Source organism: Lytechinus variegatus, chromosome 15 (genome assembly GCF_018143015.1).
Source record: "Lytechinus variegatus isolate NC3 chromosome 15, Lvar_3.0, whole genome shotgun sequence".
Taxonomy (NCBI): domain Eukaryota; kingdom Metazoa; phylum Echinodermata; class Echinoidea; order Temnopleuroida; family Toxopneustidae; genus Lytechinus; species Lytechinus variegatus.
Genome location: NC_054754.1, coordinates 7,380,278 through 7,402,520, shown reverse-complemented (window position 1 = coordinate 7,402,520; position 22,243 = coordinate 7,380,278). Strand labels below are relative to the sequence as shown.

The 22,243-nt window shown below is 33.9% G+C and overlaps 1 protein-coding gene across 1 annotated transcript in view; it reads right to left on the bottom strand.

Moving 5' to 3' along the window:
• LOC121428996 (collagen alpha-1(I) chain-like) overlaps window positions 1-22,243 on the bottom strand; it is a 54,655-nt gene that overhangs the window by 15,547 nt on the left and 16,865 nt on the right. The window contains exons 18-45 of the mRNA XM_041625893.1: window positions 21,956-22,000; window positions 19,772-19,825; window positions 18,320-18,373; window positions 17,789-17,842; window positions 17,095-17,148; window positions 16,434-16,487; window positions 15,690-15,734; window positions 15,229-15,282; window positions 14,603-14,647; window positions 14,090-14,143; window positions 13,312-13,365; window positions 12,691-12,744; window positions 11,842-11,895; window positions 10,835-10,888; window positions 10,410-10,454; window positions 9,892-9,936; window positions 9,423-9,476; window positions 8,841-8,894; window positions 8,295-8,348; window positions 7,226-7,279; window positions 6,393-6,446; window positions 5,577-5,630; window positions 4,813-4,920; window positions 2,243-2,350; window positions 1,830-1,883; window positions 598-651; window positions 305-358; window positions 33-86 (exon numbers count right to left, since the gene is read on the bottom strand). Coding sequence (XP_041481827.1) covers window positions 33-86; window positions 305-358; window positions 598-651; window positions 1,830-1,883; window positions 2,243-2,350; window positions 4,813-4,920; window positions 5,577-5,630; window positions 6,393-6,446; window positions 7,226-7,279; window positions 8,295-8,348; window positions 8,841-8,894; window positions 9,423-9,476; window positions 9,892-9,936; window positions 10,410-10,454; window positions 10,835-10,888; window positions 11,842-11,895; window positions 12,691-12,744; window positions 13,312-13,365; window positions 14,090-14,143; window positions 14,603-14,647; window positions 15,229-15,282; window positions 15,690-15,734; window positions 16,434-16,487; window positions 17,095-17,148; window positions 17,789-17,842; window positions 18,320-18,373; window positions 19,772-19,825; window positions 21,956-22,000 — 1,575 coding nt within the window. The remainder of the gene's footprint in view (window positions 1-32; window positions 87-304; window positions 359-597; window positions 652-1,829; window positions 1,884-2,242; window positions 2,351-4,812; window positions 4,921-5,576; window positions 5,631-6,392; window positions 6,447-7,225; window positions 7,280-8,294; window positions 8,349-8,840; window positions 8,895-9,422; window positions 9,477-9,891; window positions 9,937-10,409; window positions 10,455-10,834; window positions 10,889-11,841; window positions 11,896-12,690; window positions 12,745-13,311; window positions 13,366-14,089; window positions 14,144-14,602; window positions 14,648-15,228; window positions 15,283-15,689; window positions 15,735-16,433; window positions 16,488-17,094; window positions 17,149-17,788; window positions 17,843-18,319; window positions 18,374-19,771; window positions 19,826-21,955; window positions 22,001-22,243) is intronic.

The following is a 22,243-nucleotide window of genomic DNA, read 5'->3' as shown; positions in this document are numbered from 1 at the left end:
CATGATACACAATGTGTTTTCAATCAACTCACATTTTCTCCATTATCTCCAGCGGAACCTGGCTCGCCGGGGCCGCCTGCTGGGCCCTGTAAAATGAACAAAATCATAACATTATTTTCAAACCTTCGGAACAATTAAAAAATAAATATGATCCTCTGCCAACAATCAATTATCTGAAATTTGCTGTGTCTGGCATTCTAAGGTTACATTCATTATAACGTAATAATAACATGTTATAGTGATATACATGTATGAAAATCAAAAATACATAACAAGCAAAAATAATTTTAAAAATCACTCATACCTGAGCACCAATGTATCCACTTGTTCCAGCAGAACCACCTTCACCCATCGCTCCCTAAAAATAAAAATCATAAAATCACAAATATTTCATAACAAATGAAAAACACAAGATCACAAATATTTCTAAGTTTCATATTTTGGCCTTCATCTTGAATAAGGCTGGTAAAAGTAAACAGTGAAGTTGCATGGAGAATCAACCAAAACCAACTAATTCCCTTTCTCATGTACTAAATGAGCAGTTGTGAGAATTTTTAGGACAAAATTCGAAAGAAAATAGTGAAAAATATGACATACCGTTGGCCCTTGTTGTCCTTCTTCACCTTTGATTCCTTGTTTCCCTTGAAAGCCCTGTAACATCAAATTTATAACAAAAGAGGAGGCATGGGTATGGTTATAAAACTAAAATCTATCATATTTCTATGAAAATCATCAAAATGATGGCAAAAACACGGATGATGATTTTATAAAGATATTATCAATAATAATGTTGATAATAATCAAATACAACTTCTACTACAATTCCCACTTCTATTACTCCTAAATTGTTTACTACTTCGGCTACTACTACTACCACTACTACTACTACTACTACTACTACTTATAATGAAATGAAATCATGACAATAATAGTGATGATAGTGATAATAATAATAAAAATAATGTTGAACAACAACAATATGTTAGTTTATAATAATACATATTCTCTTCAAAGCAAACATACATGGTGGTTTTTGTGTGGTTCATTACGCTAATGGAATTGATGGTGGCAGCGGTGGGATGAATTATCGATATCACAATAATGCATATGATTATTAGGATAATTGTCTATGCCGTCTTTCTTTCCATCATTAATGTAAATGCACATTTCATTATTTATGACATGGTGCCCTCGCGGGGTGCCTTTAAACACTTTCAGATTTTGACATTATTTCCACCCTAGTGTCACTGATCACTTAAGAATTCTAAGATTTTAAAGATTTTTAGGAAGCTTTGGAAGAACCAATCTGGCCAAAGAAGAATCATTTATAAGCTGTGGGGGCAATGATAGTAATGTGCTAAGTGTTAATTATAGGCCTGACTATTATCCCTTCCATTTTATCTTAAGGCAAACACAACTTTCACGTCATTGTTAATACTTGTAATGTGTTGGCTCAGTTGGTAGAGCGTCCGTCTCACAACCGGGAGGTCGGGGGTTCAAACCCCGGCCGCGTCAGATCAAAAGACATTAAAAGATGGGAGTTGCTGCTACCCTGTTTGGCGTTCAACTATTGAAGGGATAGAGCCTCGTCGATCTGGCGCTGCACAGCGGTTGCCGGGCCCACGATCAATTGGGCAAAGCAAATTTTCAGAGTATTTCATTTCATGTCTATTTCGAACAATAAATTATGGATTTATTTATTTACATCATTAAGCCAAATGGTACATAAAAGATAAGAGAAATATTTTGCTTAACATTCAAATTCAGGGGAGTAAGGCGAGATAGATAGCAAGGGGAAACATGATTTGTGTCAGCATTATTTTCCTTACCGCAGTTCCTGTTTCCCCGGGTGTGCCTTGGATTCCGGGTGGGCCACGTTCCCCCTGTCGTGATAAAATGAATAATATTTATCTGCACATGATCATCATATCATTAGGAAAATATACTATCAGGAAGTGATGAAAAGTTATTATGTTGCTCATCAAATCACAATAAGATTTGTCTTTTCAGATATTCAGCAGATTCAATATCAGAATTCGTATTAGAATTTTAAAAACCAATAAATATTTCATATAGAATTGTCACTCATCAATAATGAACGTAGCTTTATTATATTTCAATCAGTCCTTGAGGACCTAAAAACATAAAGTAATTTTAACTTAGCTTCAAGCTCATTTAAATCCTTGGAGAGACTATTTTAAGTCAATAGCAACATCATCAAAATATTAATTAGAAATCTTACTGCAGGACCGCTGTCTCCCCTTTCTCCATTGATTCCTGGCCGACCAGTTGGACCATGGTTCCCTCGGTTTCCGGGATCACCTTTCCGCCCTCTCTCGCCCGGTGCTCCCTAAGATGAATAAGAATTACATTCTAAAGCCCAATATTATTCATAAAATTAGAACTAATAAACTCTCCAACCTCATGCAGAATAGAACTTCAGCAGACTCCCTTTTTTTTAATTTGCATTACTTGAATTTGTTAGCATTCTGCATTTCACTTTCTGTTACTTTTTAGTGTATCTTTTGTAAATATGTACATCTGTACTTTGGTTACTACAATTTTTTGTTTGCTTGTTCTATGTTTTAAATGATGGCTAATGTAAGTTTTTAATATCCTGGTGGCCTATGGTCCACAAGCTAAGCTTTTTAGTAGGTCACCACGTTTCATTTCCATCTATTCTCATGGGTGTTACTTACATGTATATAATATAAAAAGTAGTGCATGTATTATGTATATTATCCTGCAATATTTACTTTTTGTTCTTTGCTATTTGCTTGTATCACATTGATTTACTGTTGTTGTTGTTTGTTATCGGATTTGAAACGAAATAAAGATTCATTCATTCATTCATGTAGTGTTTGAATCTCCTTTTTGATAAATTTGTTCAGACAAACTGTTTTATCACAGCAAAGTGTTGTTCTAGAGTTGAAAATGGGATATTTGGAGATGATAGTGAAATCTTCTGACAATATCTCAGATAATGTTTATGGAAATTGTTTTATTCTAAAATTTACTTCACTAGAATTATGTTCAGCTACATAGAAAGAGGAAAGACAGAAATATGAAGGTTTTATTTGAGTGTTATTTACCATTCATCAAAATATATGTAACTGATTAGTAGTGTCACTCATGAAACAATTTTATGGTCCCTTTCCCGAACACTGCATTTAATTACAACAAAATAATCTCGCAATTCCTGTCACTCCCACCAGTGGCGTACCGTGGGTCATGGCATTGGGGGGGCACCAGCAAAAATTTTGAGTCAATAGTGAGCGTGCGAATCGCGCCCAGTTGCCAGGTATACTGACGTAATAAAGTCACTTTAAGGACAGTGCCATTAAACGGATATGTATTTCATTGGTCAAATATTGCGAGCGCAAAGCGCGAGCTTAAAATTTTTGATATTCAGACCTAAAAAGGGACACTATAATTAATCTTTTGTAATCATGATACATACCTGTCTCACTAAATAATGCAAGCGTGGAGCGCGAGATGAAATTTTTGTAAATAATGACCCCAAACAGGAAGATTTTAAGGACTATATTTTAGGAATCCATTAAGAGTATACACATCTCACCATAGTCATCTAATGCGAGTGCCAATAAGCACTTGCTGATTTTGTTAGAATTACATCTAAACATGCACATAATGCACTTGTTATCATGATTAACATACCCATCTCACTAATCAAATCTTGCGAGCGCGAAGTGCGAAATTCAGACCCGAAGAGGGGCATTGTTTGTAGGAATTCACGAAGACCATACGTAGTTCACTTACTATATGATGCGAGTGCGAAGCGCGAGCTGAAAATTTTTTATATTCAGATCAGAAAAATTGACATTTTAAGGACTGATTCTAGGAATTCATGGAGAGCAGACATATTTCACCAATCAACTACTGCGAAGGAAATGTTTTATATTAAGACCTTAAAATGGGGCAATCACTTTGAGTAGTCATGAAAAAGAAGCATACTATTGCACATAAAACAATAATAACTCGAAGTGCGAGGAAATATATTTGGCAGTATGTTGTATATTGACTTGAAAACGGGAGAATTTAGTATAACAGGGTTATATATCTCGTTAAACAGACAATGCGAGCACCAGGAACAATGAAGACATAGGCCCTGAGCAAATTATGTTTCGTAAAGTTATGAAAAATATGTTTCTTATGTAATATAACATAACATAATTACGATATAATATGATATTATAATGAACAATAATATCTTTTTTCCACTACGTTTATCTTCCTTTCTCCCTCTTTTTCTCGTTTTCCCCGTTTTTTTTTTTTTTTTTTTTGATCAGCCGATGGGGGGGCACGTGCCCCCCCATGCCCCCCCGTAGTTACGCCACTGACTCCCACAATATTATATAATTTGAAGCAAATAATGATTTATCTCTTGCCTGAATGAAGTTCGGCATAGACCTAGTAATAGCCTATTGGTCTGTTCAAAAATGTTAAAGTTTTTGTTAAACTTGCTCTCATATTTTGCATCAATCATCTTCATACTTGATAGATATCATCCTTGGGTTAACACCACACATGTGTTCTGGAGGATGATAAGGTCAAAGGTCATCGAGGGGTCAAAAGATCATATTGCATCTTTTATTGATCGCAAAATCAGGCAAGACTCGTGGCTACTGAACCACCATATTTTTCAAATGCCCTTTTCAGAATTCATCTTTTCATCACACGGCATACCTTTCTCGCATGGAGGTCAAAGTAGCTCATATTTAAAAAAAGCAAATCATTTGAATAAATAGTCTCAGCAACTGAAAGTAAAATGAATCCTGTAATCCTGCTTACCTTACCACCTGGATAACCGTTATGTCCAGGTCTACCGGGCCTTCCTGATTCTCCCTTGAATCCTGGGAGACCTTTCTGACCTGTCACACCATAGCTTCCTATCGGTCCCTGTCAAAAGGTATATTAATTAATACAGCCATGCATTAATCAATCAATGCAGTGCAAAATCATGGATCACAGCTAGCTACGTTTCTTACAGGTAATTGTCTGGGTTTCTTTCAAATATCTTGCAAAGAAAAGCTGATCGATTCACAAAAATGACAATTCAAAATGTATTGAAAGATTATCACATCTTATAAATCAACAATCCAAATAATCCTGATATTATTCGAGTCTAATCTCATCATGCATAAACTTTCATTACATGTTGTTTGTGAAATAAATTATGAAATTGTTTAGTTGGTCTAATGATTAAGAGGGCTTGTAAAATTAATGCCAGAAAAATTCACCAATGTAAATCAACAAAATATAAGAAATATGTTCATCCGAAAATATCATTAAAATATATAAGCAATTATAGCACCAATGAATGCACATTGCATAAAATAAAAAAAATACCACAAGTCTACCCTACAATGTGATCATTTTAAAACCGATCAGGAACTTACCATGTTCATCAAAGAACTGCAAATCACATTTTATGGTCATAATAACAAAATAAAAAGTAATAATCATGTTTCTTGATGATGGATGAACAAATAAATTCCATGAATGAGGGCTTTTACATACTGAACAGAAAACTATGCTACACACCGATCACTTACAGTATCACCGGAGTCTCCTCTTTCTCCTTGTAAACCTTGGATACCAGGTAATCCCTGTTAGAAAACAATCAATCCAAGTTCTAAAACTAAAATGTATCAAATAGCAGCAGTGATTGAATTCCAGGTAATCCCTGTCAGAAAACAATCAATCTAAGTTCTAAAACTAAAATGTATCAAATAGCAGCAGTGATTGAATTCCAGGTAATCCCTGTTAGAAAACAATCAATCCAAATTCTAAAACTAAAATGTATCAAATAGCAGCAGTGATTGAATTCCAGGTAATCCCTGTTAGAAAACAATCAATCCAAGTTCTAAAGCTAAAATGTATCAAATAGCAGCAGAGATTGAATTCCAGGTAATCCTTCTTAGAAAACAATCAATCCAAGTTCTAAACTAACAGTTGTGATTGTTTAGATATAAACCATAAATATGAGGTGTTTTACATTCAGAACTGTATTACAGAGTAACCATTGATATAACAACATGATAATTATAGTTTTAATTGTGAGAAAGACAGGATTTTGATTTCTTGAATCCTGCTATTCTTAAGTCACACTGCAGCTCCAGATAATAAAACTATTGCTAGAACAGATAATCAAATAAAATAATCAAATAAACTTGTTTCTAATAAAGAAAAAAATATAATACAACTGTTAAAATCCCTCTAACAAGAAATTAGAAGTAGTTAACAGATTTTCTCGAGACATGGATAAGGGGACAGCTTTGTGCACTTGGAGAACATAATTATCATTACATCATAACTGTCATTGATACTAATCGAGTAGAGTTTAGATTTTCTATGATTCTGTAAGATACCTTATTTCCTTTTGATCCTTGTTTTCCCATGCCTCCTTGTTGGCCTCTTGTACCCTAATGTCAAGCAGAAGAATATACATTAGAATTTGCACCTCAACACTGTTATTATGTATACAGTACACTTTGTGATAAATATTTAGAAAATTATATAATAGATGTAATGTTAGGCATCAATTCACTATGTAATAAGAAAATACATATGACAACTAATGTATCATTTCAAAAGTCTGCTTTCAATGAAATTATTATTATTGTGTTGTTTGTATACTAATATTTTCAAAGCTCAAAGAAAAAATATGTATCAAAACATCATAACATTGATGACCAAGATATGAAATCACACAGAATTTACAAATTAAAAAAAAACAAGATTACAAAGATTTGATTCAAGCACAATTACGTCTCACTGTAACTAAATTTTACAAAAATGTAGGCCTATTTCAATATTGTCTCCAACTGTAGTGTAGTAACCAGAAAATAAGTGAAACAAAACAGAACAGAGATAAAATTATCAATTCATAAGCTTTGTTTCTTTTAAAAGGCTAATCCAAAGGCTTGAATGCCAGTAGGCCAATGTAGGGCCACTAAAAATAACACCCAGGTTGCTGATTTTATCATTTAGATGGAAAAATAGACCTTCTTTCTATATCGCAAGTAATCAGGGGGCGTTGCATGAAAGGACTTGCCGGGCATTTTATCCGACAAGTCCCATTTTATCCGACAGTTACCATAGGAACACTGCCTCTCAGCCAATCAAAATCATGGAAAGATGTCAGATCTGACAACTTGTCGGATGAAAGTATTGATGAAAAGCTCCCCAGAAACAAACTTACCCTATCCCCTCTATCACCATCTCGTCCGTTTGATCCACCTGCTCCTCTTTCACCCTGAATACAAAGATATAAACAAAGGGCTTCATGACATTTTCTCTGGCAACAATTGCTCTGATGGAAAATCTGCTCGTTAAACCCAACACAAGGCCTTATCTCCAAAACTAGATAAACCCTAATCCTTATCTCTACATTATTCTAAACAAAACTCTAACTTGACGCCTTCTGAGTAATTAAGGCGGGAGCAATTGTTGCAGGAGCATATTATGTTGTGTCACCACACAAAACATAACTATTATCATGGGTAATATAAACACAAGAAAACAAGGAGGGCATGCGGATTTACTTTTTTAGACAAAGATTAAGTGTTAGACTTGAGTGTGGATGACCTTTTACGCCCATGTTCCTAATTTGCCCACCATGTCATCTAGTGTCAATTCAACAAAAGTGATGTTTCAAGCTAGTCCAAGCATGGTCCAAGCAAGTAAACTATGCCAATTAAATGTTTTCAGCTCCCTTTGGAATCAGATTCCCTAATTCCATTTGTAACACAAAATTTTGTTACTTCAGATAGTGGATATTGGACCATGAACCAATGAAGATATTTTTCTTAAATGAAGATTGAGTGGGGCAAATAAGTGTCTAATCTGAGCTCAAAGAGAGCCTGGACTCATTCTACAATAACTCTTAACATGTCACATATTTGTTAATATTTAATATAATATGAAAACGCCTTGAATGAATGACTGGAAATTAATCAACAAAACCAATACAAAGAGTATCGTTGTTTTGAAAAGCCTGTACTAGAAGCATTAAAAAGAAAATGATTGTGATTGAATAGATAGTATGTATAATTGCACGAAAATTTGTCTGTAGCATGCTAAGGGTTAAATATTTCCAACATGCTAGTGATGGTGATTTAATTCTTTACAGATATTCATCTTTTCCATATAATGGTGTTTATGTCAAATTTATGATAATGTGATATAAGTAACTTGAGAATTAACAATGAATATGCATTTAAATTGTTGCTGTTTTCCAAAGACATTGGCAGCAATATACTTCTCCATACCTTTTCACCTTTTGTTCCTTGTGGACCGATATCACCTGGTATCCCTGGAAGTCCCTATTAAAGATTAACAGCATAATGATCAAGTTAGAAATTAATGCAATTTATACTGAAACATTAACAAAGTCATACAATGATGTACTTAGAATCTCATAAATCAAATTCACATTAAAAAAATTGTCCAATTATAGAATTTTAAACCTCACTGTGTAAGACCATGACAACAGAAATTCTTTGAAAAGTTTTGCTCATCTAAAGGAAGAATCAGATGAGAAAAAGGGTCATTAATGAATACATTTCCTTGGCCATTAAGTTTATATCATATTGCCTGCCCTTCCATACACAAGCTGGATATTAATTTTATAATACATTTATAATCAGCTACAGGCCAGGTTTTTTTCTAAGTGGCTACGGACAGTCATCTATAATCCTATAATTACTGTACTTAACTGAAAATATAACATATCTATAACAATCACGAGTCAGGAGTAGAGTCATAACGGAGTATTTAATAAATCCAGCAATATTCTACTTCATTATACTTCTTACCATCAATCCTATTTTTCCTTGAATTCCTGGTTGGCCTAGTGGCCCATCAAGACCCTGGTACAGGAGAAAAAAGGAGATATCAAGTCATTCCAATCAGCATCTTCAAATTAAATTCCTATAATTTCTAATAAGAAATTATTTTTTTAAATTCTATCAAATCAACTGATTTAGACATTCCTGACTTGGCATCTTCATCATCAAAAACATCAAATTGTTCCATTATGTTTATAAAAAAAAGCATAATGCTGGCACCCGGGTCCGTATTTCAGAAGAAAATTGGCTAATAAAGATAAAGTAATTTTCTTCTGACATGTGCTTGAGCTCACAAAGCTTTTGACAAATGCATTAATGAGAATTCAAGTCCAGATAATGTAATATCCATAATGACAAACGCTATGTGTGATAATTATCACATGATACATAAAAGCTGATTCTAATTTGGATATATATAAAACTTAACATGGATTAGGGTTAGAGTTTTCTAGAAATAAGTGCCATATTGAAGAAAAAAAAATATCTGGATGTATTCCTCAACACTGGAATTGGCCTTATGGGCTAACTGGGTAAATAAACACCACTCACCTGAGATCCTGCAGGTCCTGGCTCACCGAGTGGCCCATCGTTTCCACGCTTTCCCTGACATAGCAACAACAATTTATTCATTCAAACAGTAATGAAATGAATAAGTGAGACATTTCCGATAATATCAGTCACAGCGAATGAAAAGTCATGTCTTGGATCATGACCATGAAGATCCAATTTGTTTAATTATTTGGTCTGCTTAGAAAGAATCTAATCAACATTCCTAACCTTGCAATAAATGTAGTACTGTCAAATTTTATATTTAGATCTAGGTCTAAATTACAGCATTAATGCAAATTCATTGTTGCATTGTTGCTATCATATATCTATCACCAAAAAGCCAGTTGCAAAAAAACGCATACCTTAAGGGGGGAAAATGACTTGGGACAATATCGTCACTTGGATACTTTTCAACTTATCCCAAATATTCCCACCTTATTATTCTAATAAAGAATATATCTTAACTTACAATTGATCCTTTCTCTCCTCTTGTCCCTTTCTGTCCGCGTGTGCCCTATAAAATGAAAATAAATGATTCTCTTTTTATAGGCAAAATAACTGCTTAAAAGTGAGATAAGCAAATGAAATACATAGATCAATAATAGTGAATATAACAACTAATTGATTACTATCGATATAAAAACAAGCTTATTATTAAACATCTTTAAACAGAATAAAACGAGAATTGTTGCGTAAAAAATAAAAAATCTCACTATATCACTGTTCCAAGCTTAACATAATGTGATATAATTATGACAAGATCACACATCCTGGTAAGACTGTCAAAGAGTAAGATCATAATGTGGTATTCTAATACTAAGAAGGAAACGTGTTACATTATACGATTAAAATGATGTTTTCTATAAATTAACTGCGACCAGAGTAATATTTTTATTTATGTTATCAACATTATGAATCTCAAAGCAATAATTAAATAAATGCTTATTTCCATACACAAACGAAATACAAGGGATAACAAATACATACCTGTTCACCCATAGGTCCTAAGAGTCCCGGTTCACCCATCGAACCCTGTAACCAAATTATTAGAAATAAATTTAGCCTATGATAATGTCCTTGGACCACCTCTCGCATTAAATTCTCATAACAAAGTGGAGAACAACACAGAATAAATAATTCTGTAACATTTCTTAAGTGAGCAATAAACCGATGTCAACAAATAGTGGCAGACATGGTCGTTTTCAAATTTTGGCACATGTTTCTTGAAACATTTTCTTAGCTTGGTTTCAAAGAAAGCTAAGAAAAAAAGTGATTTACCTGTTTTTATATAGATTGACACAAACAATATCACAACTGATAGGGATGTCATTAATTATGACATATTGTGGTAATCATTATTTGGATTCCATTAATAATAACAGCAATTTATACCAAAATTATGTAATATATACCTTTCTTCCTGGTTGTCCAGTTGGTCCACTGTCACCTCTATGCCCTTGGATACCCTTTAAAGCAAAATAGATTGATATACAATGTTATCATATTACTAACATAATGTGACACGGGCCAGTGTTGTTTAATGAATATGGAACATTTTACAAGATTGTCTGAATTTAATTCCTATAATGTAATCAGGTTTTTCATCATGTTTTCATCAACATTATCATCACTATCATCATCGCAATTTGTTTTCATGCAATGAGAGATGCATCTGCAAATACTGCATGGTCAACCCAGGGGTGGCAATACTGTACGACACATAGTAATAAATAAAAATGAAGGGGACAAATTATGGCCTAAGAAGAAAACTTTCTTAATAGCCGTGAGCGTGGAAAAATACTGGACCTATTTTTTTTTTAATGAGAATCTTATTTTGTGACAGATTCCAACATTATATAAAAAATGTCATAGTTAACCTTTTCTTTTCTTTTCTTTTCATTTATTTATTTTTTTTCTTTTTATTTCTATCTATTTCTCGGGCATGATTTTTATTTCATCATATTGTTTAAATAAAAGGGCAACTGTCCCTCAAGCAGGCATTATATCCTACAATAAAAAAAATTATTTGAAGTCTTGGTAACAAATAACAATGTGTGATTTTTTTTCTTGTATAACGCATATCACAATTATGAATAATGTCTCTATGCACTTGCAAAGGACTTAGATATTATTACTTCAGCTGTAGCTTGGCAGCCAAAATTACTAAGATTACAGCGCACACGCATTTCAAGGAATAAATTCCTGCCAGGTACCCATTCACCTCACCTGGGTTGAGTGCAGCACAATGTGGATAACTTTCTTGCCAAAGGAAATTATGCCATGGCTGGGATTCGAACCCACGACCCCCTGTTTCAAAGTCCGGAGACTATTCCACTGGGCCACAATGCTCTACAAACTGTCCTCATGCCCGTCAACTGTACACCTTTGTCCTAATGTTAAAATATCTGAAGAAACTCACCACTGGACCTGGATCCCCGCTTTGTCCTGGTCTTCCTTTCTGTCCTTGGTGACCCTGAAACAAGAATAACTTATTCTATTTATCTCCCAAAAATAATTACATTACAAATACTTATTCTACCAAGGAATATGTGGTACTTGTTCCATAACAATTAGAATAATAGCAGAGGATGTGCATGTATGTTATGTAGATTATAATACCAATCATATTGTTTTATTCACCCATGGTAGCCACTCGGCACTTTGCTATAAATGAAGTGCTCTCCCAGCAGGCCCTGCATATCACTATATGTTAACATTACACCTATTCATTCTAAAATGACAAGCGCCTGACTGCAAAGCAGAGTGCCTAATTTAAAAATATTTTGTATGACTCGGTCTGGGATCATATCCACGACCTCCCGTTCATTAACAAGTGCTCTACCAGTTGCTTAACTGTGTAATATAGTGTGTAAACTAACTTTTGTAAAGAGATTGAAAACCAAATTATCCCACTGCTGCTACTGCTTAAAATGAACATCAATCAGCCATAATCATTAAAGGGTTAATACAGACTTCATTTGAAATAATATTTTGGATATTCCTATTCCACATGATTTATGATTGTACAGAAGACAATTTGAAAACAGCTCCTAAGAACTAATCTATTAAAAATATACCTCAAAGTGATTTTAGTAACACATTTTTTCTTTCTTTATATTCTGAAGCGCATATACACATATAGTTATATTATGTGATGACTACTATGTGAAAACTACTATTATTAACATTATATAAGAGAAATTTATTTATTTATTTCTCTAAGTGTATTCAGAGAAAGTTTAAGAATAATACTAAGATGATTTATTACCATTGGTCCCATTGGTCCTGGTTGACCCGGTGGGCCTGGAGCGCCATCAAATCCCTGAAACGAATCATTGGATATCAGTAAAAATTAATATTATGTCCGGGTATGTATGTACCCATGGCTTGGAATAAACTTGATCTCCACAATTGCTTCAGTAGCTTGCATTGATTTGTTAAATTGGTGAAAGCTGGAAATTCTAATATTACAAAACAGGCTACACATTCATTTATTACATCATTTCATAACAAATTTCCTTCACGATTGACTGAATACTTTCAAAGTCACGATGCTGGTTATTAAGAAAGTTAATATATACCTTTTACCTCTTAGATGGAAAATATAAAGAAAAAATTGATATGCATCAAAATTTGTTCTTTATTGTTGGCTCCTGCGAACTGAATATGAGTCGAAACAGTGGCATAATGTCAAAAAAACAAATTTAAGGCACAACATAAATAAAAATAAGTAATATAATAAGTAGCGAATGAGCCAATCTAATTTCATGACCTATTTTGACATAATATTAAACAAATAACATCCTATTTCCCTCTTTTCCTTTATCTTGTTTTCTCTAAGTCCCCTCATCCCATCTGTCTACCAATAAGTGGAATCTTTGTAACTAACCTGATGTCCTTTCAGTCCTGGTGGGCCGTTTCTGCCTGGTTTACCACTGTCTCCCTGAAAATACAAAGAAAATGAATAATAACATAGGTTATGTATAACGCACATATCCACCTTGTAAGGACCCAAAGATGCTGAAGGTACTCCAATATTACCCCAGTAATGGTAAACTAGTCTACCGATTACTGGGGTAATAGCTTTTGAGGAATAACTTACTGCCGGTACCCATTTACCTCACCTGGGTTAAACGCAGCACAATGTGGTCAAATTTCTTGCTGAAGGAAAACATGCTATGGCTGGAAATTGAACCCAAGTTCCTCATATTGAAAGACAAATCTTAAGCACTATAATGTAATGCCCCTATCATTCCTACACCATCCCTACAAAATCTTAGTAATGACAATCCACATCATATTAAAACAAATATTGGAAAATACTTTGAAAATGGAGACATATAGGGATAACAAGTATACTTTCAAAGAAAAATGTTTCTCTTCCATATATAAAGAATATTGAAATAAACCAATATCTCATTGTTATAAATCATGAGAATATTATTTTATAAATGAAATGGTGAAGTCCATTTGGAGAAGAAACAGGATAGCAAATAAAGCCAAACAAATAAAAGGTTATGAATATTTATTAAATCATAGATGCGTGAGAATTACATAACAGCAAACAAGAATACAAGGGAAAACCTAAATTACTACAGACCAAAAATATCATCTATTTTAGTAGAACCAGTTTTCAACTCTCTTTAATAGTATCTAAACGAACTTACGGCAGGGCCGACCGGACCAGTAGTTCCAACTCTCCCTGGCGGACCAACAGCACCCTGAATGCGAAAGAAAAAGGACTATATTGTAATGTCTGACTGCAATACATATTATTTTCATATTCACATCGTTTCTGGCAATCGATTCTCTTTTTTTGCTTGGTAAGAAATTTTGACAGAAAAAAAAGACCAGTTTTCCATTTAGATGTGGTATACTTCGTCACCGCTTTGGGGCCCTCTGTGCCTTCCTTAACTCCATGTTCCCCTAAATTCACGTTTTTATATATCAGTCCTTTGCACTGACATAAATTCTAACCTTCTCACGTTAAAAAGTTGTATTACTCCATCCCCATAGAAATAAATGATAAAATAAAACAATGTAATATGAAATAATATTTGTCGTGTTGTCATAACTCTTCTGGTCTCTACTTGTGTGTTTTTGTTTGAAAAGTTCCAAAGAGCCTCACATAATAGTGCAAAAAGGGATTCTATAAAGCTTAGACATTAACAACTTCTTACCTTTACTCCGGGTAATCCAGGAATTCCTTGCTCTCCTTTTCTTCCCTTTATAACAAATAGGTGACATATCATATTAAAAAAAAATGAAAATAATAAATTGCATCATTGATGACAAAATTAGGAAAAGAAAGCATCCGTGATAATTATTTCAGATATAATCTTGACAAACATAACTACCCTTCACTATAATTTCAAAGGAGCTCCTGGATCTCAAAGAATTTGTAAAGGGTGCGGTGAGTACATATGACTGAGGAATTCCAGGTGAAAATGATTAATAAACTTTGAACAAAATTGAGGGAGGATATCCCATTCTCCATTAATGATTCAATTATTGTGATACAAATACAGGACTCTCTGTAAAATATACAGATTCATTTATCCTATTTGACCTGGGTAGTATAAGTATACATTAATTTATATTTAATATTTTCATTGCGCAATGAATTTGACAATGTTTACCATATGACATGGGTGATCATTGATTTTATTTGTCAAGAATATCACAGGTCTAAGATACAAGTGACAAAAATACCTTTAAAGGATAACCCATGAAAGCTGAGTGGCTTATTTCCAATGGGTTCCTATAAGTGTTATATGGAAATAAAGGAAGGATATAGATATTTTACCTGGTCGCCTTCCATTCCTTTCTTTCCTCGTCTACCATCCTTGCCTTTTGGACCCTGCAAAATAAATACAAGTTTAGATCAAGATAGGGAGCATAGCAATGTATTTCATGAAATAGTTTCCTCAAATGATTAATACCGGTAGATTATTTGATAGCTCTATGTAATGAAATTTGTTCATTTTCATATGAAAGTTAGTTGAATTCAAATATGAAAATCATCCTTCGTGCTTGAAGAAAAAAAAGGATTGAATCAGAAAGAAAAAATAGTAGTTAATAATCTTCTTTTCATTATATTTTATTTCATTCTATTTCATCTATTTGAAAAGAAAAAATCTCTGGCAATCATATGAAGTTGCATTCATAAATACAGAGGAAAAATAGCACATTCTTGAAGTGAAGTGCAAAATACAGTGTAAAAACAATAATCTTAAGTAATGTTCATTAAACCCATCAAGCATTTACCTGACTTCCTCTATGACCTTGGCCACCAGGTCGTCCTTGATCTCCCTAGATAGAATAATACATAAAAATCAAGAAAAATACACATAATAATCCCAAATAATTAAAATAAATGATTTAAATTCAACTTCAAGTACACATTGATTTTTTCTCCAAATGTGACCTTTCAACATTGAATGATTACATAGGTTTGTTGAGAATATAACAAAGAAAGAGGATGTAATATTCATAAATAATGACATAATAAGTATACCATTCATGTATGCTAGTGTATTACTATATGAGGGTGATTGTAGCTCAAACATTTGCAAAACAATTAACATTGTTAAAGTTCATTTATATTTTGAATTTGAAGCAATTATTTGAGAATTTCGTATAAAGAGGGTCACTGCATTCATGGATGATGAATACTGTCCGAATTCCCCGTTTTGAGGTAGTAGCAACGTCACAAACCTTGTTTTGTATAAATTACATCCATACCATATTGTCATTCAAAAGGTAAGGAATAATTAAAGAATACATTGTGGAAGAGCACATGCATAGACATATCTGGTTACAAAACAAAAACAAAAATGATAGAAACAAATCTAATTGAAACATTTAAAACTTTTAGCCCAGGTGGAGGCCAGTACCTCAGGAACATTTTGATCACACAATGGATTTTTGAGGGAATTAGGTCGCTTTTTCGATGTTTTGTCTGTTCACAATACAGCAGTGCTTCTGATGGAGATTAAAATCTGGACTTACCGTTTGCCCTTTTGGTCCCATTTCACCCCTTGGTCCATTTGAACCACGAGGACCCTACATAGGAAGAACAGAAGACAATGCTATGATGGTTACATTGTTTGTTAATAGACTCTCCATTAGGACAGGGATTCTAATCCAAAGCAATTTGAGAACAGAATTGGCATTTATCATTCTACACACTGGTGAACAGTTGTTGATTGGATACAAAGAAAATTGGATTAAAGAAGATAACTAGTGCATAAAAGTAACTCCTTGACAACTAAAATCAGCATTCACTTCTATAAATTGATCAGTATGCCTTTGGTAATCATCCTGTTAATTTTAATGAAACATGGCTAACTTGTGTATCAAGTCATCTCTGCTACGTGATATGCTATAAAGTAGCATAAGGGGAAAAAAGTTAAAGGGCCAAACTTTTAGTTACGGAGCATCATTTTAAAGAACTTTGCAGGGGTGCAAGCAGACCATCAAATAATAGTGATTAAATTGAACATTAACTTTGGAATGAGTTGGATGTGGAAAAACGGACAAAATAATTGTAAAAGATGGAAATCATCATGTAATTGAATATAATACCTGTATGATATATTTTAGGGGAAAATACCAAGAAGTAGAGTGCAGGAGATTAGAGTCATTTTGGATTTCAAAGAAATTCATATACCTTTGATCCTGGTGGACCAGGGGGACCCTTCACACCGGCTTCTCCGATAAGTCCCTGAAAGACAAAATAATCATATTGGAGTTTAGAGAAGATAATAATAATAATAATAATAGCGGCATATTTACCCAGGGTAGCCACTACAGTTCCGAAAACTGTTCTCCCAGCGGGCCCTGTTATTATTACCCCGGCTTTAGCACGGCTACCTTGATCTGGCGCTCGAGCATTCGAGGAATTTCTTCCTACCGGGTACCCATTCACCTCACCTGGGTCGAGTGCAGCACAATGTGGATAAATTTCTTGCTGAAGAAAATTACGCCATGGCTGGGATTCGAACCCACGACCCTCTGTTTCAGAGTCCGAAGACTAATCCACTGGGCCAAACCGCTCCACATGAAGAGAAAACATATTAGTATATACCTGCATCATGGTTTGATGTCTAGGACTCCATTCACATAGATTGGCCTCATAGGAAAGTTTATAAATTACTGAATTACAATATTCTGAGATCCTGCAGTATGACTGGCAATTACAATCAGTATTCATAGATTTATCTGTATCAATCGACTATACCTAAAATATTGAGCTTCGTAATACAGTGTGATAATATTTGAATTCCATAAACGTTTATCAGAGAAGAGGGTGCAACAATTAAACTTGATTTTGACATGTTCAACTTGGTCTCTGGTCTACTTACCCTTGGCCCATGATCACCCTTTCGTCCTGGTGTTCCATCATCACCATCTTCTCCCTAGAATGTGATAATAAAGACATTATCTGACTGATTGTGGAAAGAATTGAAAACTACCGACACAAGATAGATTTGGGGCATTTTCTTGTTATGATATGAATGTACAGGACCATTTTGTATTAAACAGAATGGGGAGATGTTAGAATTCACAATGTACCTTGACAGTGAATGTGTATCTTTGCATCATGACAGATCTTAACGATGCTATCCAATAAAGTTATTATGAGAGAAAAAATGCCAATAGTAATGTATGATTATAAGTATAATATCATCTAAAATTGTGATGTGCCTCTTTAAATATATCAATACAGAATAAATATCTTATTCTTCAAAAACTCCCTTGAAATTACAAGCTTTGAGTTTGGTTTTAAACAAATTATGGGAGACTTTTCCAGATTTTGGTCAGCCAATTCATCTTTACTTGATCTGGTGATAATGATGAAGGCAGTGAAAGATGATGTTGATATGGAAACTTACGGCTACTCCATCATCTCCAGTTTCTCCAACAGCTCCAGGCCTTCCAAGGTCACCCTAAGGTAAAAATACAAAAATTAAATCATGATTACTATGCTTAGACCTAGAGGGGACTGCACTATAAAGATGTTCACTGCTCGTAAGTTACTCAAGACTTCACGAAAGACTGGAAAATGGCAAGCCATGAAATTGTCATAGTCATTTCACATCATTTTACCAAAATACAAGTTGAATATGCTATTATTCATACCATTACCATTCACTATTCATGCAACTTATTATTTGCTAGATTTATGGTAAGATGTGATAGTAGATATACTATCAAGAGAAGTCTTTGGGCTCGCAAAGACCTCATATATCAGTAGTATGTGAAGTTGTGTGTAAGGTCATGTGTAGCTTTACAACCAGTTTTTTAAATGCCTAATGAATCAATGAAATAAGTAAGCTTACATGTACTTAACATTTTTTTACAAACTTATGTTTAACATATTTCACATTATCACACTCATCAATGAATACACTTTACAAACGTGATGCATCTCTGTACTTCTCTGTTACTTGATCATTACATTTTTCTGAATTTCAAGAAATTTGTTATTGAAGTCGGAACATGGATATGGTGTCCAAAACAAACCGCAGGGGTCTGGAAGATTCTCCTCCCCTTTAAGTTATCCTAAACTGTACCAACATCCCAAAGTTCCTTAATTTGAAACAGACTACATCACGTAAGAATACTCCAATGCTGAACGAACGTCCTACTTAAACATGAACTTCTAACCCTCCATTTCACAGCCACAGACATTCCTCAAAATTGAATAGGCAATGTATGAGACAAAGAGTTAACATTAGCTGAGAATGGTGGGAGGGAACAACTCAATTTGGATGAAATCTGAAACCATCATGCTGTATATTCATCAATTTATAACCACCGGGTGCTCCTCGTGATCCACATGTGTTTGGGCTGGAGTAGAAACCACAAAGTTTTTAAACTCTTACAGACTTTCCAATTTATGGTGTCCTTATTACACTCAGCAGGAGCCTTTCTTAGAATTCCTCACAGGAAACTACCGTCTCGCCCTACAAGAAGCAATGGTCTGACACCTATAGGTACTGCCTACTAGAGGAAAAGTAACCAATTGCTTGTTGTATTCTCATAATTTGTAAATTATCCACTTACTGGGTTAATTCTAGGCTGAAAGAGAGGTATATTAAATAAATTAGATTTTCCAGGACAGTTCAAGGTCATAATAATCGATCTGTTTATCTAGCTGGCCTTTAAATCTGGCACACGATTGAAATTGGTAAAAGGGAAGCTAAAATTATAAGGGGAGCCAAAATATATCTTGGGCATTAGATTTGCTTGCTACTGTGTTCTGATAAAGTTCATTTCACATAACTAAATGTATAGTACCACTATTTATTAATAGCCATATAAATCATCATTAGAATACCTACCGGTGGTCCACGATCTCCTTTGTCCCCCTGGGATCCCCTTCTGCCACGACTGCCCTGACAAAGATCACCAAAAACCAACAAGACGTTAGGTTATTCCTTCGAGAACACTTGAGTAGCAAAGAGACATATATGAAACACAACTTCTACGACACAGTTTATTAGCAACAAGTGGAATGCCTCGGGCCGTCTCACCTGCATCACGCGTTTCAACATAGCAGCAGTGCTGACTTTGAAAACTACTATAACTCGCACAAGATGTTCAGTGATACTTGGTTACTCTTATTTCCACGTTTTATGAACTACACCAAAACACTTACAGAGATAGGATGGTAATTAAACAAATACCCCCAATGTGGCCAAAATTCATTGACCTCACATGACCTTTGACCTTGATCGTGTGACCTGAAAACTTGCATAGGATATTCAGTGATACTTGATTACTCTTATGTCCAAGTTTCATGAATCAGATCCAAAAACTTTTAAAGTTTTGATTGTAATTCAACAGATACCCCCAAATCGACCAAAGTTCATTGACCCTAAATGACCTTGGTCATGTGACGTGAAACTCATGCAGGATGTTTGGTGATACTTGATTAACCTTATGTCCAAGTTTAGTGAACTAGGTCTATATATTTTCTAAGTTATGATGACATTTCAAAAACTTAACCTCAGGTTAAGATTTTGATGTTGATTCCCCCAACATGGTCTAAGTTCATTGACCCTAAATGACCTTTGACCTTGTTCATGTGACATGAAACTCTACTTGGATGTTCAGTAATACTTGATTGACCTTATGGCCAAGTTTCATCAACTGGGTCCGTATACTTTATAAGTTATGATGTCATTTCAAAAACTTAACCTTAGGTTAAGATTTGATGTTGACGCCGCCGGAAAAGCGGCGCCTATAGTCTCACTCTGCTATGCAGGTGAGACAAAAATTGCAATACCCTTGCGCAGAACAGCTAATCTTTGTTTTGCACATGCGCATAATGATATAGCCAGATAAATGCTAGGAGCTTGAAAATATCCCTATCTTCATGTTAAAGTTCGGCGGGGTATTATTCACAAAGAGGGGACATGACAACTGTAACCTAACAAATGACCATTCGTCTTTTAATATTGCTGTATATTGATTTAGATATTTTCTTTGCAGCAAAAATATGATTTAATACATGAAAAAGATTTTTTTTTCATAAATGCGCACATACAAACGAATACTAAAACACTTGGTTCATTTCTTTAGAATACATGTATAAAAGACGTGTCTGCTATTCTAAGCTAAAGACGCCACTTATTATTATGTCCTAATCACTTCTACACAAAAAAAGTTTCTTGAATTATTTACCTATTGACCAGAGCAATTATTGACTTTGTCTCTACAGCAAGTATATACAAAGAGTCTTAGATTACATAAGATGATATATCAAAATTAATCTTGTCGCTTGAGTTGAAAATATTAATATTTTTTCTACAATCTATCTACAAAAAGTGTAAAGAAGCAAATGATAATACTAAATATTATAAATCAAACATTCTGGAAGTATGTTTCTCATTAAACAGTGATTTATTTTGCGGTCTGTGATCTCCACATGATGTTATTTCCCCTTGGCATAAGGTGTAAATGGATCCGCAATATTTGCCATGACGAGAATTTGCATGAGGTGCCAGCTTGGTCAGTTTCACACTTGTATTCCTAATAAGCAAGTATAGTGTTATTATGAATGTCACCAAGATGGACTAAAATAAAGATTGATGCTGTGTAGGGCAAGCTTGAATGGTGTTCATTACGCGATGATCAGAATTCTTCCTAGCAAGTTATGGCTAATTATTCTATACCATTCATCAAATTGAAGACAAATAACAAGTGCAACAGTTATAATGATTGAGATAGAATATAATAATTATATATTTTATACATTAACTGTCAACTTTTTTATTATAAACACACATCTTGGCATTCTTTTTCAAATAATAATGTTAATAAAAGTACACACTTTTGATAATTCAAACATTACAAAAATATGGGAAGAGATCTATATTGCTCTTTTCTAAGGAAAAAAGCTTGAATAAATAAAAAGGTATATATAAAATAAATTTAGAATAAAAAACATGACAATGTATTATCAGCAAAATATAATTTAACAATAAGAGTGGTGTTTAACAATGCATTAAATCACGTGTCACCTTTTCACCTTTTGACCCCTGTAGTCCATAGTCACCGGGTTGTCCCTGATCAGATTGAAAACAGAAAAAAAACATTAAAGACATTCTGATTCACAATTTACATATATATCAGTTTTTATATCATACAACAATATATAATAAGTATGAAATTCACATAAAACATGCAACACCATGATATATTCATACAATGAAACAAGTTGAAGGATATTTTGAATACTTTGTTTAGATATATCAAATTAATTTCACTCCACTTTGCTACATCAATAGTATAGCATATTGTTTTGTTAT